This window comes from Ursus americanus, chromosome 19 (assembly GCF_024610735.1).
Source record: "Ursus americanus isolate L20-20 chromosome 19, mUrsAme1.1.p, whole genome shotgun sequence".
In the NCBI taxonomy this organism is placed as follows: Eukaryota; Metazoa; Chordata; class Mammalia; order Carnivora; family Ursidae; genus Ursus; species Ursus americanus.
Genome location: NC_142145.1, coordinates 15,901,013 through 15,928,349, shown reverse-complemented (window position 1 = coordinate 15,928,349; position 27,337 = coordinate 15,901,013). Strand labels below are relative to the sequence as shown.

The 27,337-nt window shown below is 40.2% G+C and overlaps 1 protein-coding gene across 1 annotated transcript; it reads right to left on the bottom strand.

Moving 5' to 3' along the window:
* Nucleotides 1-1,388: 1,388 nt before the first annotated feature.
* On the bottom strand, nt 1,389-27,337 carry LMAN1 (lectin, mannose binding 1). Its single transcript, XM_045790201.2, has 13 exons — nt 27,065-27,337; nt 23,405-23,559; nt 23,041-23,148; nt 22,051-22,112; nt 20,736-20,835; nt 17,498-17,621; nt 15,782-15,840; nt 15,196-15,328; nt 13,618-13,811; nt 13,424-13,494; nt 8,707-8,860; nt 4,879-5,000; nt 1,389-4,588 (listed from the first exon to the last, which is right to left on the bottom strand). Exons 1-13 carry the CDS (start codon nt 27,300-27,302, stop codon nt 4,552-4,554), a joined length of 1,557 nt encoding a protein of 518 aa, XP_045646157.1. The 5' UTR covers nt 27,303-27,337; the 3' UTR covers nt 1,389-4,551.

The window sequence follows — 27,337 nt, the reverse complement described above, 5'->3', positions numbered from 1 at the left end:
CCCTCTCCACTTGCATTTCTAACCCACTATGTCTCCTCTCCTCATCGCACTGAGGGGTGTCACAGAGCCCTTCAGCTGACGGGGTAAAAGCCACAGCCTGGGATTCTGTGTTTTATTGGCTCAGATCAGCCTGACTCTTCATCAGAAAACACTGCAGTGTTTCATGAGACTAAAAACCACTTTTATTTCCCCAAGAAAAAGACGATCTGCTGAAGATGGGTCCTATGTCATAGTGTTGGTCCGAAAGTGAAATCCCTAGAGTTAGACTTTTCGGTATGGATGTGGGCGAGAGGGGGTAATCTAGCATCACAGAGACCCTAAGGTAGTAGCCACTCGGTGTGGCAGCTGGATACCCCCTGGTTTTGCCGTTTCATGAAATCGAATCTCTCACGGTCTCCCCAGTAGAGGATTCCATTGAAAGTGGGATCATGTCTTTAAAGTCTCTATTCCTCCATTTATTACAGTGGCCTCTCCACTTGGACATCCAATAAACTATTTGCTATGTGTAGAATCTTTTATTCCTCCAGAAAAGGAAAATAAATATTCCAAGATTTGTGACACGGGTCACCCAGGTGTAACCCCTCCAAAGGCTGCTCATCATACTTGAATAAAGTCCCAAACCTTTACTACGGCGAGGCAGGCAAGGCATATGCGCGACGCCCCAAGGGAACTGCATCACCTCCCACCAGTGTCTGGGGTTTGTCTACGCATAGTCTAGTCTCCACCACCCCTTGCCCTCCCAGCAGGCTCGCGGAGCGGGCATTATGTCATTTCCTCTGATTTCTTTCAAACCCATCTGATTTATTTAAATCTTTTATTTTCTTCTATGCAGTAGTCCTGTGTGTTGCAGCAGGAGAGAGTCCACTACCATTTTCTGAAGACTCGTTTACAGCTACCAGCCCTTGAGAGCAATACTGGAAGGGAACTGAAGGTCACGTTTAGTAAGGGGCAGATCCAAGATGTAAACCCAGTTTTGTCTGACGCCAAAGCCCCCTTTCCTTTCCCTACTGCACGGGCTCTCAACATTGGAATTACTCGATTAAATAAATGGTGCGAGCCGAGAAGACTGAAGTACTTTTTAAAACTGCCATTAGTTACGATTCAGAGTTCCAGCTTACCTACACTTTCACCAGTATCTGGTTCATTGAAGGTGAGAACATCAAATACACTGTTTTAATGAGTTGGTGTCTGTCATTACCAGCAAGGGTAAGCTGTACTCACTGTCACTCCTACTTCTCTTTCTCTGCTTCCACGTGTTGATGCTGCACGTGGTAGGCCGCCTGGGGCACAGCATGTAGCAAATGGTAAATGAGACAGAAGCACAATCCGAGCCTACTTGGAAAATAAATGACTACTTATTACCCGAGATCAATGAAGGAAAAAGTAAATTTACTAAAATATTTTTTTATTTGAATAAGGTCAATGTCATTTCTTGAATTCCAGCTAGCATCAAATAACAATCAGAAAAAAACACTTGACAAAATGTTATCCAATTGAAATTAACAGTGGATAGAAAACCCTTTAAACTTTAAAAGAAATATATTAAACAGGCAACATACAGATCTAAAAAGTTGCAAGTGGTGATTTTACATTAGATCTTATAAATAAAAAAATCCCCCATATAATCGTTTGTTCACTATCTCCCTGAAATAAGCACATGGACAGGAAAAGATAATCACATCTTAATATTCACAACTATTATTTAAGTTCTTTACAAAGATTGTTTCTCTGCAATGCATCGGGTCAGGCAATCCCTTATTCAAGTAATTTGTTTTCCCTAAGTTATCAAAAAGTACAGTTGTCTGAGATAAAATGTCACAAAAATCGCCATCAGGAAAGCAAAAGGCTTTAGCAGGCAGACTTTGAGATGGGAGTGTCCATGGCTTGACCATGATCTGATGATTTTGTAAGTTTAAAAGCCATCAACTAAAGTACCAAGAGCGACAGGCAACAGTCTGGGTTTAGTTTGTGGCTATTCATAAACCAAGAAGAACATGAATTGTAAGAATGAAAGAATCAGTGCACATCTGCTAGTATCATCGACAATGAAAACGGTGTATTATGCTCTCAGCTCAGCTTTAAACCAACAAAACAAAATACTTCTTTTCCACTCCCCATCTTAGTGGTTCTCAGACACTAGTGTGCTCAGAATCACCTGAGGTGCTTGTTGAAAAGCGATATTCTGAAGCCCCGCCCCTGAATTTTGACTCGGGTGGTTTAGAAGGGAGCCCTGGAATCCGTATGCTTCACAAGCACACCATGACCCACGTGGTCCACGGACCACACTTTGAGAAACACTGATGTCCCTTTAGCACATAACAAAACACTGTTTACTGTTTGTGGCTTCTTAGTAAAGTTTCAAGCTGAATAAAACATTCAGACAATTAGAACACAAACAGGTACATTTAAAAAAATAAAGTATTAGCCGTTATGTCACTGGATTTCTTTTTAAAAGTAGCATCACAGGCACGATGACTTACAATAAAATTTTAAAACCAAAAATTTTGTTTTAATCCAAGGCACCGTAAAATACTTGCTGGTGTGAGAGAAGGTAACAAATTTAATTAGACACAATAGTGCAGAAATGAAAGAATCCTGGCAGTGATTGATTTTTCCACAGAGCAAACATTTTTCCGCAGAAATGAGCTACTTAAAGTCGATGATTTTGAGGAAAATAACTGGATTTCAAATAATATGATGAACAGCCTGTGCGAACTGCTTTACTGATTTTCAAGTAAATTAAATGACTAAAAAAAAGACTCATGCATTTTCGTAAGAGCTCTCTCCACTTGAATTAGTAACGATCAGCACGATTCCTCTCAAACTGTAGCCTGAGCGACGTCACCGCACACAATGTCTGGTGTCCCCTTAGTCTGTTCAGGCACATGTGACCACGGATTTTGTAACACTGGAAATTTTGCAGCCTTTTATCTCAAGAGGATTTCCCAACTTTCACAGCCCGTAACTTAAATATTCTTCTGAAGGTCCCCCCACCCCCAGAGATTAAGAGCAAATTCTGTGATGATGTCTCTGGAACATGAATTTCAAAATGTGAATACCACAAAGGAGAAACACCAGAGAAGCATTTTCTCTGTTAAAGTGACCGTCATTAGAATATTCTTATTCGGCACTCCAGGGTAAATGCTAACAGAACAAGCAACGCTAGGACTGCTTGCGTACACAGTACGAAGCAGGTACTGCTCTAATGCAGAGTTCCTCAGTATAGAGTTTAGGCAGGTGGCCCAATCTGTAAATGACATCTGAGAACAAATTTATGAAGGTTTGGAAGAATGAAATGGTACTGTTTTATAAAACAGTATAATTTCTTATTTTGGATTCTATGACAAATGCAAGATTAACTACTTAGCTAAAAGAGGTAAAAGAGTATTTTGAAGTCAGCAAAAACATAGGTCTACATCATCTGTGAAAACAACATGAAGTCTGCATTTTAAAATGTCCTTTACAGACTGCTTCTAGAACACCTAGGACAACCACATACAAAGACTACAACCACCCCCCCCAGTCTGACATTTCAAGGTTAAGCTTCCTAACAAGTGCTTCACAATATCCTTAGTTCTGGCATTAAAAAAAAACAACAACAAACAGAAGTATTCATTCTATTTTTCAAATTTTGCCTTCAAACGTCTGAACGCTGCTTCTACTCCAGCCTCCTTGATTTGAACAACAGACTACGGGTGATGTAAACCAAAACGCAGTGGTAGGTTTTTTGGTGAACTTAAAACCTCCCCAGGACGTGCGATCTGAGCTGAATTTACATAGTATACAAAATGGGAGAAATAAGTTCCTTCAATTACAAACATAAATCCAAAAATGATTTTCATCCTATTGAACTGATACCGCTGGCGTGGAGACAGTCACGAGCACGCACGGTCATGAACTGAGCACATCACCAGGCAGAACCAGAAAACCATTATCAGAGGAACATTTTCACCTAAATGGTTTTCCAGGCAAAGAGCAGCTATTAATTTTCCCCCAAGATTTCCTTTAAAAGTGAAACGTATCACTGATAATCAGAAGGAAAGATATTTCAACATTCTGAAGCCTATTACCTAGATCCTACAGCTCTCAGACAAAATATTCTTTGATTTCAAAGGGAATGACATCAGCTAGAAGGACTGCTGGACTGGGTCTTGGAGTAGGAAACTCTGACCTCTTAAAAAGACTCTGGTTATAAAATAAACATGACTGGACCACACAGTCTGGGGGGGGCAGGAAGGCAGGTGTGGAGACTTAGGGGTAACTTGCCCCTAGTTTCTAATATTTACCCTCTTATTTATCAATATTCTGTTCAGTGGCTGTATTTTACTGGCCAGACATTCGCTGAAATTTAAATAGATTTACGTACTATGCACAAATTTACATGTGGTTGTCTTTGTTTTAAGGTTTATTCTTACTGCAAATCAATGTTTAAACAGTCATTTTATACAAAATTTAATAATTTAGACTATGAAGCAATTTAAATACTTAAATTCCCTCAAAAAGACAACATTTTGTACATACATACATGATGTTCACATATGAAAATGGTGGTCAAAAGAATTTTTTGGCAGCTGCTTCTTGCTGAGTCCTAAGGAAAAAGAGAAAGAAAAAACCTGAAAGTTCTATATATTTCACTTCAGAAAGAAACAGGATTGCCTAGAATTGAAATATACATTGTCTCTGGAAGTATATAATGCGTTACGATAAGCATACTTTCTAAGCGTGCACTCCCACGTGACTGAAATAGACTAAATATAATACCTGCTTTGTGTTAAACCAAATTTTACAAGGACTGAAGTTGTTACACACATAGGTTACTTTGAGTACTTAAAATTAAACAAATACAGAAGAACAGTGAGTCCGATTTGAGAGACTTACCTATACATGATATAACCAATGAATAACACCGTTTGTACCACTACAAATATAACGAAGTGCATCGTAGATAAACATGATGGGAACGGTGGCAGTTCTGGGCATTTTGGTCTTTCATTTGATGGCTATAAGGCAAAGAACTAGGACAATTAGTCAAATTGGGATTTTAGAAAAAGAAAGAAATGTGACACCTTTACAAAATTAATGGTTAACTACATGAACTCAAGATTTTCATTTATTCATCCCATAAATATCTTCCACTCCCTTAATTCTTACCATTTTTTTTTAAATAAAGTTTACTTATTTTACTTCTTTAGTAATCTCTGTGCCCAACGTGGGACTCAAACTCACGACCCCCAGATGGAGAGTTGCATGTTGTGCTGACTGAACCCGCCAGGCGCCCCTCCCCCCGAACTTTCTGCAAGAGTGGCTGACACTGGAAGGCCTCCACCTTTGCGGTCCAGTCACTACCACACCGCCTTCTGGCTCGAATCTGCAGCACAACGATGATGACTTTTTGTGTTCTTGATGGTCACAGACCACGAGCTCCCTGGACACACACAGTTTATACTTGCTGTACTACAGTGATGTTAATAGGATCCCCTTTATTCTCAAAAGTGTTCTGGTTCAGGCAATTACATGGTCACCCTGCCAATGACCTGCCTGACAAATATAAGGGCTTTTGCTTAGCCCTCACCCTCCCCACCTCCTAGCAGTCAGCATCACCAATCAGTATTTTGAAAAATGTTTCTTTTCCTATTTCCATGGGTATTCTTTCTATTTTAAGGGGGTAATTAAATACCAGGGACAAAGATTTAAGCAAGGTACCCAGACAGAACGGCCTCTCGGATTAGTTGTTCTCAGTACGTTCACATCTGCAGGACAAGGCTCTGCAGGACATATATACGCCCCCCGCCCCCCCCCCGTGCCAGCCTGGCCACCACAACGCAGGCCAAAGCTGGGAGAAAACCACCTCAAACACAACTCCGGGAATAGACCACAATGCTTTGGATGAGAGGTAATGGTTACTAAGAAAATTCTTAACTCATATTTGAAAAATACGAATATCTAAGACATACATAAAAATATAGTTAAGAAAGGCAATATCTAAAGATATAAAGGAGACAAGAGTGTATGTTAAAGACCTAAGTTCTTCCCTTCTACCACTTACTAGTTATTGACCTCAGGAAAGTTACGGAATAACATATTAACTTTCTTTCCTAAAGGATAATAGGTATTTTTTAAAAACTTCACATAACATATAAGGTATCAGGACTTCAAGGAAGGTAAACTGGGTAATACGGACCAACCACACAGCAGCAGACAACTAACAGAGCTAGACACAACCTAAAGCAAACAATACCTGTCTGAAGGCAAAGGCAGGGAACAAAATGGCAAGAAATGATGGGATCAGCATTTTGGGGGTGGCGGAAGGACAAAGAAAGACAACTTCAAACCCATGGATCAGAGAAGAAATTGAAATGGAAATGAGAAGGGGCACCTGGGTGGCTCAGTCAGTTGAGCATGTGACTCTTGGTTTTGGCTCAGGTCATGACCTCAGGGTTGTGGGATCGAGCCCTGTGGCAGGCTGCGCTCAGGCTGGCTCAAGATTTTCCAAACTTAATGAAAACTATAAACTCACAGAACCAAGATACTAAACCCCAAGCAGAGGAAAAAGAAAACGAAAGCAAAACATATCATAGTCAAGCTGCTGAAAATCAGTTATCAGGGAGAAAAATCTTAAAAGCAGAGAAAAAAGACACATTAGGTACAGAGAAACAAAAGTAAGACTGACTGACTTCTCATGAGAAATGATAAACTATGATACAGTCACATAACGGGGTTCATGCAGCTGTAAGAGGAATAAGGCGGATCTGTACGCCACTAGGGGCACACTGGTAAGTGAAAGCAAGCAGGGAGAAGATAAATAGCACAGCCTCTGTAAAAAAGGGGAAGATTTCATCACAGCTTCTGCTTATAGTAAGAAAAGCAAGAAACAGTGGACAGAGAAACTACAGTCCCCCCAAATTGTTCCCTAACAAGGAAAAGTAAAAAGCACAAATAAAAAGTTAGTCTTCCTTGAATCTATCTTATTCTGCAGATGTGAGAAACTGTCTGAGCTTTAGTGTAGATCCGAATTTATAGGAAATTTACATTGAGTATAATTATCGATACGGCTGGCTTCATAATTACCATCTTATTACTTATTTCCCATTTCCCCAATCTGTCCCCAGTCTTTTAGAGCTATTGAAATAGTTCTGCAAGAACAGCCTTGAGTACACCACGTATGTTTTTTGTTATTTTTAAGAGACTTATTTATTTGAGAGAGAGGGAGAGAGAGAGTACGCACACACGAGAGTCAGGAGAGGAACAGAGGGAGAGAATCTCAAGCAGACTCCTGGCTGAGCGCGGAGCCCGATGCAGGGCTCCATCCCACAACCCTGAGATCGTGACCTGAGCTGAAATCAAGAGTCGGATGCTTAACCAACTGCGTCACGCAGGTGCCCCTAGGTATCCGTTTTTGTTTTTTTCGCCAGTGTGTCTGTGAAAAATGCTAGGTTAAATAGGCAAATGAATGTGTACTTTTACCATATGTTGTTCAACTCCCCTTCCCAAGGGTTAGGCCATCTTGTACTCCCTCTGGCACTGTGCCACTGGGTTTTCCTCTAGCCTCGGCAATGGAGTATGTTGTCAGACTTGGCTTTTTGTCAAACAGGTGTGGTATCACAGGAGAGTTTGATTTTTCATTTCTCTCAAGTAGCTTCAGCATCTTTTCATATATGGCACAAGCTTTTCCCGTGAACACTGTTCATTTCTCTAGCACATTTTTGATCGGGTTGTTCCACATCAAATTTTTAGTGGTGGTCATTTCAAGGAGATTGGACTGGAAGGGGGGGGGAGGCAAATGCTATAAGCATTTGTGAATTTTATAAGGGTTTTGGAAGCCAGTAAACAAGGACCACAGGTCTATCGTCTAATATTGTCTCTTGTGCATATTAAACTTTGAAAACACGTTACCTATCTTTAATATTTACGGCCAATCTCTAAAAATGTAGATGGACTTACACTTAAAAAAAAAAAAAAAGGCCTGATAAAGTAAACCAAAACCAAAACCAAACAAAAAAAAACTTTTAAAAAGTGAACCAAGTAAGAGAGGAAAAGTTGCTGGAAAAAAGAAGAATCTTGCTTAAAGAAAGAGGCTACCAGTCAGCCAGTGTCAGACCTGCACTTCCTCACAGCCCAGAGAAGTAGGAGCTACCCAGCATCTGTCTCAGTAAAGGGTCAAGAGATGTTCACCTTTTTAAAACTGTTTAAAGATATCACTACTGATAACAAGAGCCATTTTTTTAAAAAGAAAATTTACAGGAAGAATCTAGAAAACAGAAGTCTGAGACCGTGGTATCTCCAATGATAGGAATAGCAATGTATTTTTAAAAATTCTATTCAGTAGGGTAAGGAGCGGTGCCTGGGTGGCTCAGTCAGTTAAGCGTCTGCCTTCGGCTCAGGTCATGATCCCGGAATCCTGGGATGGAGTCCTGCATTGGGCTCCCTGCCCAGCAGGGAGTCTGCTTCTCCCTCTGCCCCTCCCTCTTGCATGCACATGCTCTCTCTCTCTTGAATAAATAAAATCTTTAAAAAAAATCCTATTCAATAGGGTATGGAAACATGGAACACAAAGGTATTTGGATCATATAGAATAATTCTACCTTGAATATTAAAAATGAACATTAGTATTAAGTAAAAAGTTTTAATATGTTCCATAGAATATGCGTTCGTTCTTTTCTAACTAAGGAAGACTGGTAATGATAAAAGTAGAAGGCAAGAGCTTACCATGTTTCGCTGCACTAAGTTGTCTATGTCCCGCTTCACGATGTGAAGGTGCTCTTTGATGTCATTGAAGTGCTGGGTTGACTCATAAACCCCCCCTGCAGACCCCGGATGCTGCATGCCGCTGACCAGTCTGACAGTCTCACTCATGGAATTCCTGAAACAGAAAATCCCTTTAGACAAGGGAACTGCTAGAAAAATGATTTTTTTTCAGTCCCGCATTTTAAAAGGTTAGATGCACTTCTAAGCCCAGTATGTTAGATTATTAAAAAAAAAAAAAAAAATCAGTATTTAGAAATACGGAATTGTATTCAGGATTGGAAAATAATTTATAAAACTACAGCTTACGGGGCGCCTGGGTGGCTCAGCTGGTTAAGCATCTGCCTTCGGCTCAGGTCATGATCTCAGGGTCCTGGGATCGAGTCCCACACCAGGCTCCCTGCTCAGCGGAGAGCCTGCTTCTCTCTCTCGCTCTGTCTCTGCCCCTACTCATGTTCCCTCTCTCTCTCTCTCAATTTCTCGCTCTCAAATAAATAAATAAAATCTTGAAATAAAAAAAATACACGGAGAGGGAACTTTAGAGTAAGAGTGCCAGCGTTCACTCTCAGGAAGCGAGGGATTCAGGTTATGGCCGTGACCGCCGCTAGAACCCGGAGGGGTTGATGGCGGTGCTTCATGAGGAACAGTTACTAGTAACTACTGCAAATGGGGGATGGGGTATGAGGGATGGCTTTTATGCTCAACTTCTTTGCATGTTTGAAAATGTCTAAAGTGAAAATGAAAACCGGCAAAAGGCATTCTGCTTTGCTAGAAATAGCACCGGAAAGTGGGGAGATAATGAAACCACTTCTGACTCTTCTTATGTTGGGACCTTTTACCAGTCAGGGCCTTTGTTTCTGTTTCTGTGAACTGAGCTTCTGCTAAAAAAAAAATTCTATGATTCTCTAACGACAGGAAAATCCACAGACACAAACTACCCATTCCACAAAAGGCAAATATTTCCTTTCTCTTTCGTTTTTTTTTCTGAAGTCTAATCCAGAAGGAAAAAAGCTCTCAAGGACAAATTTAGAAATCTGAGTTGTTTTTACCTTAACTTATGGTATGTATGACATCTGTTCTCAATTAGTAAGTGGGAGTTTATGAGGATTGCTAACTACTCTAGAAAGTGCTTTCATGGATAATACAGCCAGAGGGCTAGGATTTACTAACCACTAACTGAATCTTAAGACTTTCTAGTACCGCTGTTATGTGAAATAAGCAAAGCACAAAAGAGTATCTAGAATATACTACCATTCACGTAAGGAAGAATGGGATCTAAGAAAATACACATGGCGGAAAAAGTACAGGAAAAACAAACCAGAGATGAATGGGATAGGTTAGCAATGGGGTGGGGGTGGGAAAAGGCTAGAAAGGGGGGAAATGGGAATGGGGTGGTAGTGAGGAAGAGGGAGTGACACTTCAGTGAACATACATTTCGACCCAGCACCTCTCAGCACCATCATATTCACAAACCTCCCTATACGCCAAATATACACAATTAAAATCAACCAGGATGTAGGAAGAATACAAACGCTAGCAAAGAGCCTAACTCTGCTACAAATGCCTATCATAACCATACTGAGCAGAGTGGGAAGAGAACTGAACGAAGTAACTGTCTGGAAGATACCATCTGCATTACAAACTCTAAGGTTAGATGCAAAAGGACTTTCACATAAATCCAACAGTAAACATGTTTCTCACCGGGATGTGAGTTTACAATCTGAAACCACTTTATGGGTACCTTATATGCACACTAACATAAGTAAATACACTATAGATAATAAAAACCAGGTTTCTTCCTCCTGAAGAAAGAATTTTCGAAGAAGGAAAGAAGGAGGTGAAAATCAATCCTGTAATGTTCAGCCTAGTCTAGTCCAACCAGAATCCAAAGTGTCTGGATAATCTCAGGGGTTTTTTATTTTTATTTTTTTTTTAAAGATTTTTTATTTATTTATTTGACGGAGATAGACAGCCAGCGAGAGAGGGAACACAAGCAGGGGAAGTGGGAGAGGAAGAAGCAGGCTCCCAGTGGAGGAGCCCGATGTGGGACTCGATCCCAGAACACCGGGATCACGCCCTGAGCCGAAGGCAGCCGCCTAACGACTGTGCTACCCAGGCGCCCCTCAGGGGTTTTTTAATACAAACGTAAAGTGATGGGTACAAAAATAAAGATATGTGTATATAGGTGGGTTAACAGACACTCATATATTCGCCAGCTCTGTCCACTGAGAGGGCCTAGGAGCAGGGGCACTGCAGGGGTAGTGAGCACACCTACTGTCCAGATCTTGGGTTTCTAAATACCTTTCTTCAATAAAAGGAACCAGGGTTCACTGTTCACTGAGGTGGTTGATTCTAGAGCCGGGGCAAAGAAAACACAAAATGAGCCTGAAACATGGTATAGCACCAGAAAGTGAAGAAATGCTTTAAAAAAAGATGGGAGCTTGCTGAAAGAACACAGAAGCCAACCTGGAGGAGTTCTTAATTACCAGAGCAAAACACTTTCAGCAGTAAATAATGATAGTATGGGACTGTAACCCATAGAATACATATCCATGAGCCCATACGACATAAATAACTGATTAAATAAATAAATGGTACAGAAGAGAGCCGGTCCTTACAAAATTCCAATAAATACATGGGAAGGAATGATGAAAATAGAAAAAAAAAAAAATCAGCATTTGGGAAAAACCTCATTCTTGTTTCACGCAAGGTGTCAATGGATGCTACAATTAGCAAGCAAAAGTTTAAACTGAAACAGAATATTTATATATTTACATAGTCTCAAAGTATCTTTTCCAAAATATAATTAATCACCACAGGAAAGATACTAACAGAGAAAGCAGGAAGAAACCACCATAACCAAGTAATCCCAGCCAACGTCAACAACAATAAGACACACAGACATCATGAACATGATACAGTGTTGTATTCTTGTCAGAAGTGCAGAACTTCCATCCAGTCACGAGTAAACGCCAGACAGACCTGAATCAAGAGACAATGGACCAAATAACTGCTCAACGCGGAAACTGTCACGGTCATGAAAGACAAGGGAAGATGAACTATTTCAGACTGCAGAAGTCTAAAGAGATAGAACTAAATGCAATGTGTGTTGCTGGATAAGATCCTGGAACAACAACAAAAAAAAAGGGCATGCATGGAAATGGGTGAAATTTGAATAAGGTCATTAGTTAATAGTACTGTACCAATGATGTTCATTTCTTGGCTCTGACAACTGTGCTATGGTTATGTAAGTTGTGAACATTAGGGGGGATGGGTAAGGAATAGATGGAAATTGTACCATTTTTGCAAGTCTGAAGTCTAAAATTAGATCAAAATAAAGATTTTTAAAAATAATGTCACATGATCCAGTCTCTTTCTGAAAGAATTTTTTTTTTAAAGATTTTATTTATTTATTTGACAGCGCGAGAGAGCACAAGCAGGGGGAGCACAGGCAGAGGCAGGGAGAGAAGCAGGCTCCCCGCTGAGCAGAGAGCCCGATGCAGGGCTCAATCCCAGGACCCCAGGATCATGACCTGAGCCAAAAGCAAATGCTTAACCGACTGAGCCACCCAGGAGCACCTAAGATTTTATTTATTTATTTGACACAGAGAGAGAGAGAGAACCAGAGAGCACAAGCAGGGGGAGCAGGAGAGGGAGAAACAGGCTCCCCACTGAGCAGAATGCCAGAAAGGGGTCTCGATCCCAGGACCCTGGGATCATGACCTGAGCCGAAGGCAGACACTTAACTGATTGAGCCACCCAGGCGCCCGTATTTTTGAAAGAATTTAACTATTCATTTAAGATCATAAATATTTTAATCGTAAGTTTACAACTTAAAGATTTTTAAAAATGCCGGACAGTACAAGTGAAAAGAAGTACAAATTTGCAGTTCCAAGTGGGGTTGCCTTTAATCTCTAAATGTGGATATTATCACCTTCTGTTTAACCTAATACTGTTTAATTTTCCAGTGCTAAAGAACTCACCCTGACATTCTTGTTTGTCAAGGGTTGTACTGGTTGGTTCACTACTCTAAAATGTTAGCTTATAAAATGTAACATTTTGCCTGTTTCTCTACTCCAGGCATTGAAAGCTGTTCATTATCTGCCTAAGTGAATACTTTTTACAAACTTATCATTCAAAGTTCCAAGGACACAGTAGCTCCTCTCTGCTCCAACTCTCTGTCCAGTCTCTCTTAGGATACAAGATGGAATGGAAGAGAGGTAGTCACACCCAGCATATTTCCTTGAAAACGGTTTCATTCCATCACACAGAAGTTCCTGCACCAGGCACACTTGTATTACAGTTCTACAATGCTATGCATGCTTGCTCTTCTAGGATTTTCCACAGAATTGTTATATATTACACATATTCTCTTTATTTTAGAAATGTATGACTACTCCTGGCTGTCAAGTAGCTGTGACAAATGTATTTTTTAAAAGATGCTAAAGCATTTTTTCTCTTCTGGCTTAGAACAATTCAAACATTGAGGCCTATTGGCAGTTTTTGAATATCAAAGGTTCCTGTACTTTCCACTCCCTGATTTATAAAATGAATCTAGAATGTGATTCTTACCCTCATGTGGAATTCTTACAATAATAATGTGCTTGCATAGAGAGAGAGAGGTCATGAATTTTGGATAAATGTATCACCTAACACTCAGACATTACTTCTGTAGACTTACTTCATTTCATTCACTTGTCTCAGGATCTCATGCTGAGTGTTCACAACAGTATCCAGCTCTTGCTGGGTGATCTGGAGGAAAAACAGAAGAACCCAGTTCTGTAGGAACATATGGCAGAGTAGCCTTTCTTTCCTCCAGGCCTCCTCCTCCATCAGACGCCACCTACGGCACACATGCGTATTTGGAAAGCTTACCTGTCCCTGCTGCCCTGGGATTCCTGCTCCTCTTTTAGAGATCTCCTCTGTCAAGGAAGAGACGTATCTTCTCTGTTCATCAAGAATCATGTCTAACTGTCGGTTCAGCTGCTTGATTTCTAGATGGATGCGATTCTGTCCTTCGAAGATTTGTCTCAGCTCGCGGTCTCCTACGCTCTCAAATATTTCATCCGCTGAAATGGAAATTGCAAATTAAAACGATCCAAATCATTTCTGAAATACCATAAGTGACTGAAGTATCTACATATACTAACATTAGACCATCATCAGTATGATCTACTCCAGCGGTATGACCTCCTCAACAGTAAACATGCAGATAATCAATTCAATCACGACAAAACTACTATTTGTTTTTTGCCATGTCTGGTGGCTGAATACCTATTATAAATTAGTTCTGAACTTTTTTCACCTAAAAATAATTTTCTTTTAAATATACTATATGATTCTAGCTATAGGAAAAGGCAAAACTAATCTGTATCACTAGAAATCGGGAACACTGGTGGCCTCTACAGAGGGGGCCTGACTTGAAAGAGGCAGAGGGAACATCCTGGGGTGATAAAATTATTCTCTGTGTTGACCTGAGTGATGATTAAGCCGGTATACAAATTTGTCAGAATTCATTAAACTGCCCTTTTAAAATCTGTGCCTTTTACTTACACAATAAATTTTAAAAGGGAGTTGAAAATAGCTGATTTTCCTTTTAAAGCTGACTGTGCTGAAAACTATTTCATTCACTTACTACAATAAGCTTCAGGATATACTCACAAATCATATGTGATATTTAAAATAAATCCAAGAAGAGAAATTTATTTTTCACTCTTATCTTCATTAAATCTGATTCCTATTACTGATCGTTTAGAGAAACATACTACAGGGAGTACAAAAGCTAGCTATGGCTTTATTAAATACAGCTTTGATCATCTGTGCTGGTGGGAACAAGCCAGATAAAAGTTAGCAGATAATATAAAGTCACTCTACTTGGACTTGTCATGTTTTATTTTTGACATGTAGCACACTGAAGTTCAGCACTGGCTTAGACTATTTTAAAATCTGCAAATTTTAAAATTCAGAGTTCTGTAGAGCAGTAAGGGTAGGAGAGCTAGAGAATCATTTCGTATTACTTTCATAAGAATTATGATATTTCTCCAGTATTACCTCTATATTAATAAGGTAATGTGTGCCGATCAAAGGAAAGACAAACTTTACGTGATTTCATTCCACAAATATTTACTGAGTCTCAACTACCAGGTCAGCATTGGGTTTTTCGTGTTTTTTAGGTGTAGGGGCACAGGGCAGTCAACAGAAAAACAATCCCTGTTCTCACAGAGCCCACACTTTGGGGGATCACTGTTCACATCACCCAGTATTGCCCACCGCACGCTTTCCTAAGCCACACTCTTCTGGTAGAAACATCAACCTCCAAGCCTTGTGATGGCAGATTTGCTCATAGATTGCTTCAGGAAACTACTTGGATGTGCCAGACAAGAGCTCGAGGATGGGATGAGTGCACCTGCCACAGCCCCTGTGCGGCTCTGAGCACAGCTTCCTCCAACTCACCAGGATGCCCCTGAAGGTCAGGGTGGCCCTTCTGGAATTCCTCCTTTTTTTTATCCAATTCTTGTTGAAAGTGCTCAAATTCCTCCTGATACTTTTCTTTTTCTTTTTCTGAAATGTCTTTATCTGGTGTAGGCTTTTTTGAAATTTAGGAATAGATCATTAAAAAAAAAATTAAAAAGAAAATAATAAACCTCAAAATACTTTTTTCCCCTTCATTTTAACTACTCAACCACTAGTTGAAAGGTTAACATAAAAATGTTACTTCTTATTTAAATCAAAACCAATTTACTCTTACTACTAATAATCACAACAAAACGGTAACACTGGCCACCACCATTTCTCGAGTGCACGCACTGTCTTATTTAATGCTCATGACACCATGAGGCAGCGGTACCAATGTCTCCGTTTCACCAGCGAAGAAACGGAGCGGGGTACAGAGGTTAAGTCACTTTTACAAGATCAAACAGCAATAACAGGCAGAAAAAGACTCAAATCTAAGTTGGGCTTCCCAAGTTTTCAGATACAAGGAGATACCAATAAACTGAGAACAAACTTTTTTTGGGGAAAAAAAAATGTGTGTACTTACCAGCTCTTTCCCAGGCTCAGTCAACTGGAAGGTCAGAAAAGAAAGGACATCGTGGTCATCTACCAAAAAAAAAAAAAAAAAAAAAAAAAAAAAGTTCCATAATAGATTATTTTTATGGTTGTGAAGTTACTTTAGAAAGATCTATTGCTTTAAAAATAGTCAATATGAAAAATAACAAAAATCAAATCTCATCTGGTAAAGGCAATGGTGCTCTGTGAGCTCAGAGATAAAACTCACCAGCAAGATTTACATCAAAAAAAAAAAAAAAAGAAAGAAAAAGAGTTACATCAGAAATCAACTAAAATTCACTTTCTTTTATCCTAAACCAGAATATTTAACAGTGTTTAATATATAACAGATGTTTAATAAATAAGGGTATAAAGGATAATAATAAATAGGGGATAAGGGAATAAACAAAAAATGAGGGGTCAAACCAAGCCCAAACTCCTAAACCTGACACCCAGATCTTCCCATATTTTCCCACAAATCTCCTTCACTGGCTGTGTCCCAGCCAAATGAGACAAAATCCCGTCCTTCCGTATTTCCGTACCTGTCTCTCAATCTTTCTTACAGTACTTACCACTACTTGCCTTACTTTCTTGTTATAAACTTGACATTGCTTTGTCCTGGCTTACTGGGACAGTCCTGATTTACCTATGTTGTCCTGGCATTACTAAATGCATCTTCTTTTATTCTCAAAGCATTCCAACTTAGATAATATGATGACACTGTCTATACATCATTAATGTTTGTTTCCCTCACACAGCAGATATTAACAATTTTACTTTATCTAAAATCATATTTTAAAAATCAAATTAATATCAGGCTGCTTAAGCTGAAAACGGACTTAGCAGATCAAACCTCATAATGCTGACCTAAAATACCAATCCTGGCTAGTCATGTCTGCAAAGCAAGAGCAATTAATTCCAACTGGCAATCTCTATGCTTTCTGTCACTATTATGGAGATCCACATATGCAGCCAGATGAAAGAGAAAATTGTTAACACTCTTTAAGTGTGTAAGTTACGGAACTTCAGGAGAAAACGTACAGTGTAATAGAGCACTGGACCCAGGAGTCAAAAACCAAAAACAAGTCCTGCCTTGGTTTGGCCATTACTGGCCACGTAGTATTTATAATGTACTTTAATCCAAGATTTGGCAAACTTAACTAAAAATAGGGTAAATACAATCTGTCCTCTCTCCCTCCCTCCCTGTGATGTTGTAAGGCACAATTATACATTTGAAAATAGTGAAAAATTATACAATGTACCATGTAAACACAACATGATATATTTTTTTTAAACACAAGATGGTATTAATGTGAGAAGTTCATTTATCACCAAATGTGGGGCAAAAATGGTAAATAAATCTTGTTTAAACTTTAGTCCCCAATAATATTTCCTCAGGCTACTAAATTCATCTAAATGTGCTGTGACAACTTTCAGGATCCTAAACCACTTGGCAATTACACTATTACAGCCTTGACTTGAAATGTCGACCATCAGTTGTATGCAGCCCTAGCCAACTGCATACCTACAGAATCTCAGGAGAAAATGAGCAGATTCAAGACACCAAAAGACTGGCTCTGCAAACTATGTAAAGGTTACAGCACGTCTTAAAAGGTTAAAAGTAAACAAGTCTACATATCTCCAAATAGACTATTCCCCATGAAACTCAATTCACAAACTTCTAATATTAAAAGACAGCAAGACTTACCTGCAAGACCGCCAGTTGCAGCAGATATGCCAAAATGCCCCTGAGAAGGGACGACCATATTGTCCACTCTGGCGCAAAATTCATAGTCATTTTTATCTGGTGTGAAGCCATTATTGATCATTACCTAAAAAAGACATACTACAGCTATAGCTTTTACAACAGACATCGTAAAATGAATTTCAAATAGTCAATTTATGATTAATTGATCTTTATATTTGGTCTACTAACCAACTGTCAAAAAGCTATTAGTTTTCTCTCACTGTTATAAAGGGTAATCCTCTTCCGTGAAATAACCTCACTTACTCAGCATCATTATACAAGATATTTCACTTTATTTATTTGACAGAGTGAGAGACAGAGAGAGTGCACAGGCAGGGGGAGTGGCAGAGGGAGAGGCAGACTTCCCACTGAGCAGGGAGCCCGATGCGGGGCTCAATCTGAGGACCCTGGGATCATGACCTGAGCCGAAGGCAGACGCTTAACTGACTGAGCCACCCAGGTGCCCCTCTATTACTAATTCTTTAAAAAAAAAAAGGGGGGGGACATACTCATTGTATTATGAGTCTGGAGGAACGTTAGGTGTGTGACTGTACAGGCAGCACACGCCCACTGATTAGTACCGGGAACACTTCTCAGGAGATCATCAATATTCACCTTATATAGTATCCCTTACTGATCTCACAGTTTCAATCCATGGTTAACTCCTACTCGAGCAGGATTTAAAAACCTCTTGTTTTAACTAAGTTCCTCCACTCACAGCATTTCTTGCTCCTGCTTACACTGTTTTTCCCTCTGAAGTTCAAACAATTGCGACAAGATAAATGTATAAGTGCTAATTCAATAAACATTTCCTGAGTTACTAAAATGAGCACAATATTAGGGACTATAAGGAATAAGATATCTACACTGACAAGTTTATCATCATACTGATGAGAAAAAACAAGCAAACCATAGTTAACTAGTAATTCAAGACAACGTATTTCAAAGGCCAAATATGCATTAGAGAAAAAAAACAGTTTCAGAGACACAGATCATTATGAGCCGATGTTTGGTGTGTCTGATGGAACAGGGATCTGAACCAGCGTGTTCTAGAATAAGCATGACTCGGCCACGTGGAGAGAAAAGAGGGGAGTACTGCAGGAAGAGATAAGAGACTGAGAAAACATTTTATAAAGGCTGGAATCAGTCAGTCTTGTGTCCTGCCAAGTCGCTCTCAAATGTATTCTTCCGAACACTAGTTTTATAGACATTCAGATATTAGGTAATTCCATGACTTTCTAGAATCTTCAATGTGCTAATTTGCATAGCCGTGCCCAATCTCTTCTGACTATGGAGCTCTCTTGGGAGTGCATTCTGTAGGACGAATGTTTTGGGTATTGCTGGTAGGGTTCACTGCTTTGGGCCGTGTAGGCAGCCTCCCTGCAATGTGTGAACTCAAGTGTGTGTCTGTACTCCCCATGGTTGGTGTCTCGATTCTGCCACGTAACGGTGAGCGTGACTTCCTGATGACCCTAACGGAACAGTACAGGATGTGTAATAATTACAGTGGAACTCAAGTCCAAGTCAATTGTAATAGACTGGACACCTCTATTCTGAGACCTCTAAATTAGTTTGGAATTTAAGACTAAGCCAATATAAAGTTTTCCAAAGAACTGCCTGTGCAACGCTAGCTCATGATTTAGGAGAAAAAAAAATTTTAAATAAGATATTTTTTATTTGTAAGTATTATATAACCAGGTATTGATGGCACCTTTAACAAGCAAAGTTCACATGATATTAATACTAGAACTACTAGCTGGATACACCCACTTTATTTTTTGTTTTTTAAAAGATTTTATTTATTTGAGAGAGAGCGAGAGTGAGAGAGCACAAGCAGGGGGAGCAGCAGAGGGAAAGGGAGAGGGAGAGAGAGAACCAGACTCCCCACTGAGCAGGGAGCCCAATGCGGGGCTTGATCCCAGGACCCTGGGGATCATGACCAGAGCCAAAGGCAGACACTAAACCAACTGAACCACCCAGGTGCCCCAGGATATACCCACGTTAAGTATTACCCTGAACTCAATTTGTCTACAACTGAACTAATTACCAACTCTCAGCCTTCCGACTCCTCACTCAAACCCAAATGTGCTACTTCTTGGGTTAGTTGTACAACTGGCCAGAAACCCAGGAACTACCTCTGACTCCCCCGCTGCGCACACCCTCCTACCCCCAAGCACGTCTCTCCCTCCTAACTGCCTCACCTCTCTTTCCTCTCCCCTGACTCAGACCGCAAGTGGAGTCTTGCAGGGAAGACGGCACTCGGTTCAAATCACAGTTGTGTTACTTATGTGGTACGACGGTAAGTTACTAAAAATGTCCCAAATCCCATCTCCCCGTGTATAAGATGCGGATGCCTGCCCCATAGGGCTACTGGAACAAGTAAGTGAGAAACTGCACTTGAAGTACAGAGCACCGGGCATGGCCCATTACAAGTAAAGTCCCCCTTCAAAAACACCATTATAAGAACACTGCTGCTTAAGTCATCTGCCCAAACTGCAAATGGGATCATTTCACTTTCCTGCTTAAAACTTTCAACAGTTCCTTATAGGATGAACTACCCAAGGCCTACGTGCCTTGCCACCACCAAACTTTCAACCCCACTCCCCACAGTCTCCTCTATCCTCCAGCCGTTTCGAATCATGTGCCCTTCCCAAGTCTTTCACCATCCCTGTGCCTGTTTTCTGCCTGGAATATGCACCCCGTCTCAGAAATTTCCACTTCCCCTTCCTGGTGCAGCTCAGTTCTGAGAAACTGTTTCTGACCTTCCCTGCTCCCATCTGCAGTTTTAAGAGTCTAACCCCTTGATTACTTAATGGTATGTGTGCTGTGATACGTCCCCGACCCAGCACAGTAATGTGACACAAGTGTCTCCCCTCCAAGAGACTACAAGCTCTTTGGAGAAAATGACCTTTCTCTTACTCAGATTTGTATCTGGATGGCTCTAATATGTATGTAATGGGGGATATCTAGCAAGCGGGATGCTTAAACGTGTACTGACTGAATGCAAACCTATGGGGAAGGTTTTACAACACATGACCACTTAGGCCAAGCTCTGAAGCCACTTCTGTTCTCTCATAGTAACACCGTGTACATAAACCAACATCCAAAGTTACATGCCTTTAATTTCTATCAAAGATTCAGAATGAGAAGTCCTACTAGAATATTGCTCAGTTGAGTATTTCTAAGTAATGTTACTTACTGTCAGTGTTTTCTGATAATACGTGATCTTTGCCCGGACAGGATAGGGTTTATTACGAAAGTCTCTCTGGCAACTTGCTAAAGCTTGACTAGCACCATCGCTATAGCGTGAAGAAAGGGAAAACAAACAAAAAATGTAAGAACGCTTCTCAATATTTAAAAACTATTTAAAACAATCAGCGTCCAGAAAGATAAAATAATAGCAAGTAATGACAGTCTTGGGAAATCTGAAGTTACTTATTCAGAAGACACAAACTTAATGTGCAAGTTTTCCCTGTGATTCCTGTCAGAACTATAGATGACATCAGAAGCCAATGCCGCCATGTGCTGACAGCAAGAGGAAAGTTCTACTCTTCTACCTGAGACGAGGGCAAAATCGTCCTTTACGTCAGGGCAGAATCGAAACACATGTGGAGTTTTTAAAAATGCAGATTCCACCCAAGTCAACTCAAGCGGACTGACAAGGAGGTGGCCTTGGCACCTGCGGTTTCAATAGCTCCAGAGGTGGTCATGAACCAGGAGGACTAAAAATCACGAAGGTAGGAACAGTAAATGGAAGTACAGATGAGTAATTTTTCTTACAGTTCACCGACTGGCTCAAAGGTAATTCCTCCCAAAACAAACATGGAAAAATAAAAAATGTACATACCTAATTCATACACACTATAAATACACCGAACACTTAGACATTTTGTGGCCTATTGAGAATCTTTTTTTTTTTTTTTAAGATTTTATTTATTTATTTGAGAGAGAGATAGCCAGGGAGAGAGGGAACACAAGCAGGGGGAGTGGGAGAGGAAGAAGCAGGCTCCCAGCAGGGGAGCCTGATGTGGGGCTCGATCCCATAACGCCAGGATCACGCCCTGAGCTGAAGGCAGACGCTTAATGACTGAGCCACCCAGGCACCCCGAGAATCTTTAAATAAAGCAACGTGAAGAATGAATAAGGTGGTGTGAGTTGCTCGGTCATTAGTTTGGTCAAGGGTTTCAACTTTATTTTCGAAAGATAAAGATGAAAGAAACACGATTAATGGCATCACCGAGAACCAGGAACATTTTATAAATCTTTCAAAATACTACATAATTTTAGGTTCAATAAAATAACTCTTTTTTATGTCTGAAATCTGAGGTGGTCCATAGAATGAACTTTAAAACAGGACCATATTAAAATAAGACCTTTCTACCAAGTTACAAAATATATCTCAAGAAAAAGAATAATCGTATTTCATCTGAAAAATATTCAGATTTGAAACAAAATATTTTACAAGGTTTTCACAAAGAAGTTGCAATCAAATAATATAAAAAGCACAAACTTACTTTTGATGGTCATAATGGATTTGTCCATTGTTGCCTATAATTACTATAGCAGGATTATTTTTCTAAAAATAAAAAGAATGTATTTGTTTTAAAGTCCTTAGGTCAAAGAATTCTAGATCATTCTCTTATATCTCTAAAATTCTAGGACTCAAAATTTTAAGATACTTAATAGAAAAGATTTCTACCTATTTAGAAAAAATTTAGTGAACTCTTACAATCATTCAGAAGCAGTCTCTTAACGCCTCAATAAAGACCAATGATGTGCCCTGTGTGAATATTCAACTACGACACACATTTGAGGACTCACTCTGTGTGACAAGTGCGGGACCCAATGGAACTTAGTAACAGGAGGACTAATATGCCTCAGCATTCAAGGAGTTATTAAAGTTCTCCTTTACATTGCTAATAATGACCTCTGACAATCAGCAGAGAAACCACAAGCTGAAACAAAGATCAGTCTTTAGTCTGCTAAGGCAGCACAAGTTAATGTCACTCAATGGCAAGTACATTTTGTTCTGAACTGTTTTAGTCTCTCCTAAAGACATCAGAGAAACTGGCGGATCAAAAAGAGGGATTAACATATGAAAAGGCATTAATATGTGAGCTAGTGGTAGTAATGCACAGCGTATTTTCATGAAAACAGACCATAATCCCAGACACTGCTGGTTTCACTGCCTACCTCTGAATGACTCAGGCTTATGCATCAAAATTACTAAGCACATTCAGGGCACTGGGGAAGGAGGTCACTACAAAGTTCTCAGAGTTAGAACTCCATTACGACCTCAAGTTGGTGTATGACAAATCAGGAGCAAAGAGTTTAAAGTTCTAAAGTCCCAGTTATATAAAGACTAATCATCATACTTAAAATATAGTTTGGGAATTTCTTGAGCTACTAACCTGACAAAAGTGTTAAATAAGCTGCTATTTCTCAGAGCCTAACTTTGTTAGCAGATATATTCAAGGGGGTAATAGTCCTGACAACAAATATACCTTTCCGTCATTGTCGAAAGAATCAAAAAATATTCCAACACCATTCCACATATCAGCTGATCCAAACACAGGACCCTCCAAGCCGTGATTTTCTGTATACCAAACTGCCTGTAAATATATAACAAGGGACATTTAGAGGCTAGTGGTATATGCATTGATACATTTTTTTTAAAGATTTTATTTATTTATTTGACAGAGAGAGAGACAGCCGGCGAGAGAGGGAACACAAGCAGGGGGAGTGGGAGAGGAAGAAGCAGGCTCCCAGGACTCTGGGATCACGCCCTGAGCCGAAGGCAGACGCTTAACCACTGAGCCACTCAGGCGCTCCTGACACACATTTTCTAAGTTAAAGAAGTTATCATACCAGGCCATCAGCTCCAATTCGACCTCTTCCAGTCACTCGAAATGTCACCTCAACTTCCCAGTTCTCGAAGGCTGCTTTTGTTTTTGTCCACACCGATCCTCTTTGGCTTTTTAAAGATGGTGCTATTCGAATTTGATCTGAACTTGGAATAGCATCTAGAACAAAAAACAGGGAAGAAGAGCTTTAAGTTATGATTAGGTAAAATTCAACGAACCATCACCAAACTGTTCCATATGCCTACAGAGATCCAATTTTAACTCAGTAAACTATACAATAATTTTGTTAGGAAAAAAGCACACGTTGACAGTTTCAACTTTAAAATTTTAGAGCTTTTGGGGCACCTGGGTGGCTCAGTCAGCTAAGCGTGTGCCTTTGGCTCAGGTCATGATCCTGGAGTGCCAGGACTGAGGCCCGAGTCCGGTTCCCTGCTCAGCAGAGAGCCTGCTTCTCCCTTAGTCCTTCACCCTGCTCGTGCTCTCTCTCTCGCTCTCTCTCAAATAAATAAATAAATAAATAAAATCTTTTAAAAATTTAAAAAATAATAAAAAATAAATATTAAAAAAATAATAAAATAAAATAAAATTTTAGAGCTTTCTAACAGCCTTCCCGCCCCCATCTTTTGAATAGTGAAATATCTCTGGGGGAAAAAAAATTAACGCTGCAATACATTAAAAATTCAAGGGGCAGAAGGGAGGAAACTATGGCTTAAAAAGCAAATCAACTATTTGATTTCCATAATATTCTCTTTCAAGTACCTCAGAAACTTGCATATTATTTTTTTTTAAACTGTTTTTAGTTTTAAAACTATTTTACCAATTTACAAATGTTAGAAAGCTCAGTGTGAAAAGAACATACCACTAGGAATCAAGAGACTTATTCCTAGACTCAGTTCAGCTGTGTGACTTTGAGCAAATAATTCTTACTGTCTTGGGTTCACCATATGTTCACCTGTAAAATGAAGGGGCTGGGCTCAATCACTTCCATAAACACCCCAAAAATTATATATATATACAGAGAGAGAGAGTTTTGTGCACATATACATTCTTCTAGGGAGAGGGTCAACTGAATTTCAAGTCAATAAACAGTTCTTTAGCTCAAAGAGAATTGTGATCCCCAAAATAGTGGTAGGCACGTCCAAGCGAGGTTCAAATCCCAATTCCATCACTTTTTAGCTGTTTGATTATAGGCAAGTTATTCCATTTCTCTAATAACCTCACAGGCATATAAGTGCACAGAAGTATTTCAATAAATGTTAGCTAGTCCTGTTATAGAACTAGATATTATTAAAGCACTTATCAGGCAAGTTTGAACAATTCTAACACACCCTCTCAGATATTAACCAGCTCTGACATCCATTCTGGGAAATAACTGTATTATGTCTTCACAGCTAGGAGAAACTGACAAAAGACAAGTTGAGTACTTTAGTAAGATCAGTCACTCTGTCACCATCACTCTCAAGCACTTAAATGTTGGGGCAAGTCTCACAGAAAGAGTACTGGACACAGAATCAGAAGACCTGGATATGAGTTCTAGTCTACTGACACTAGCTATGTAACCTTTTCAAGAACCTTAACCTTTCTGAACAGCAGATTTTTCATCTCTAAGACAGCTAACACCTGCCTTGCCTACAAATAATCAAATCAGAAAATGAAGGTGAAAGCACTCTGAGAGCTACAAAGGGTTACAAACTGCTGTGATCATTTTTGTGCCCTTATGAACCCAGGACGTGTACTAACAGTACAAAAGGACATTTGAGTTAAGAAAAGTACCACAATCGATTTGGTCTTCATTTGGGGATGAATGTAATGGGCCATGTTTAAACTAAATCTCAAATTTCTTTATTTAAAAAAATTGCTTTAAATAATGGCTCTCGGGACAAAACCAGAAGGGAAAAAATGATCAATGGTGTTAAGAAAACAGACTGTAGAAGTTCCAGTGATAATGAAAGCAAGTGGTATTCACAGCAGGGATTCCCAGAGTCAGTATACAGAAGAGTCATGACTAAAACACTAATCCCTTTATTTCAAACTCAGTCTAGTCATACTTTAATTCTTTGCAGACAAGACAAGCTTAGTTTGGATATAGGGTCTGCAGAGAAAGTCAAGGTAGCTAATTGGAGTAGTTGATTAACATTCTTAATTGGCTGATGTATGTGGTGTAGTGTGAAAGATAGAACAACAAGCAGGCAAGGGAGAGATGCAGAAGTGAAAATGTGTGAGCAAATTTATCACCATGACTGAAAAGCTCATCATCATTACAAAACAAAAACCAAAAACCCCCAAAACTTGTGTTTGGTACATCTGCAGCATCTTTGCATATTAGGAACAATGTCACCTTGATAACAAAAGGCCAGCAATATACCCTAGATGAGTGGGCACATAGCAAATGTCTGCTTAGTAACAAAATAATTGCACTCTACTTCAAAAACTTAATGACTTGGTCATTAAGTCAAACTGAAATTTTATACCTTCAAATTACACATTAATTTCAGCTTAATGGTCCTTCCTCAAGTGTGCTTCCTATCCAGTAATTACTTTCTAGAAATGGAATATTTCGTTTCAAGCACTTGACATTCTAAAACGATATACACAAACCTTATATAAATGATTGTTTAATTACACATAATGATGGAGCTTTAAATGCCAGAACTTCTCACCCCATAGAAAGGCATTTGCCATTTGCTTCAAAGGGTGCATCTGATGGTCACTGAACAGAGCTTACAGCACGCCAAGTGTTATGGCTGATTCCTTAGTCAGCAGTGACACATCAGCACTAGAAAGTACAGATAAGATACATTTTCTTTCACATATGTAAATGTCTAGCAAGGCTCTCTACTTACTAACAGTGACAAACACACAGAGTGAATAAAATATGGAGCACAGATTGCATTCAATTTTCAAAAAAACTAAATATAACTTTGAAGAGGCTGTATATGTAATGTTATTTTCACGTATCAAGTGCAGAAACAATACCAAAAAATATATCCCTTCTGCTAAATAAAGGGATGAGCGCGACTCTTGTTACATAATGTGTTAATACAACTGAAAAGATCAAAGACCACACCAAGTCACTGAAACGCAAATTCAAGGTGTAGTAGTTGCAACAGCGTAACGATGTCCTCGAACATAACAAGGCTTTAAAAACTACTCGAAAACCAACATATGCTATCTCCGGAGTCATCAGGGGGTACAAACTGGGGCATTAACCATTGCTAGCACTCTTTCCTCAAAGAAAAGACAGCAGGGGAGGACCTAGGAGCAGCGGGAAAGGAGGTAGTAGGGAAGCTGCTTCAACAGGTCTCAGGTTGGGATGGCCGGAGGTGGGGCTGCGGGACGTTCGCGTTGAGACGTGGCGTTAGGGTGAAATGTGATGCTTAGAAGAGAGTTTGAGTGCTTGGAAGTGTAGGAAAGTAACAAAAGACCTCTAGACCGAACGGAAAGAACGGACGAGATCAAAGGAGGACAGGAGGCCGAGGGGTGGTCAGAATAGGGGTAAGAGTCGGGCGCAGGCGGAGAGAGCCCTGCGGACCAGAGCCGACCTGCAGGAGGGGCTGCTGAGAAGGGTCCACCGCGCCAGCGGTGTGCAGCAGGGAGAGGGCAGAGAGGAGGAGACGCAAGGCGGGGAGGAGACCCTGGCCCCCCGCCCTCTTTCCCGGCTTACTCCCCGCGTGGGCCCAGAAGGGCACTGTCCCGTCGCTCTGCACCAGGTGCGGCCCCTTGAAGCTGTATTTGTACTCGAAACGGCGGTGTGGCGACGCGGCTCCGGTGCCCGCGGTAACAGCGGCCGCAGGGTCGCCTCCCATGCCGTCGCCCCCCGCGAAGCGACTAAGCGACAGCAGCAGGGCGCAGAAAACAGGCCGAACTCTGGCCTGGGGACCCCTTTGCCTGGATCCCGCCATCTTGGATTCTGGGAAGCGGAGGCCGGCGGGAGGAG

What these genes read in the sequence shown, in the direction of transcription:
- LMAN1 (XM_045790201.2), bottom strand. Translation starts at nt 27,302, where the DNA reads ATGGCGGGATCCAGGCAAAGGGGTCCCCAGGCCAGAGTTCGGCCTGTT. An exon ending in TGCAACTGGCGGTCTTGCAG is followed by an intron (nt 15,841 to 17,497) that starts GTAAGTCTTGCT and finishes TTTTTTTGGTAG; the next exon opens with ATGACCACGATGTCCTTTCT. An exon ending in TGACCTTCAGGGGCATCCTG is followed by an intron (nt 13,812 to 15,195) that starts GTGAGTTGGAGG and finishes TTTCCATTTCAG; the next exon opens with CGGATGAAATATTTGAGAGC.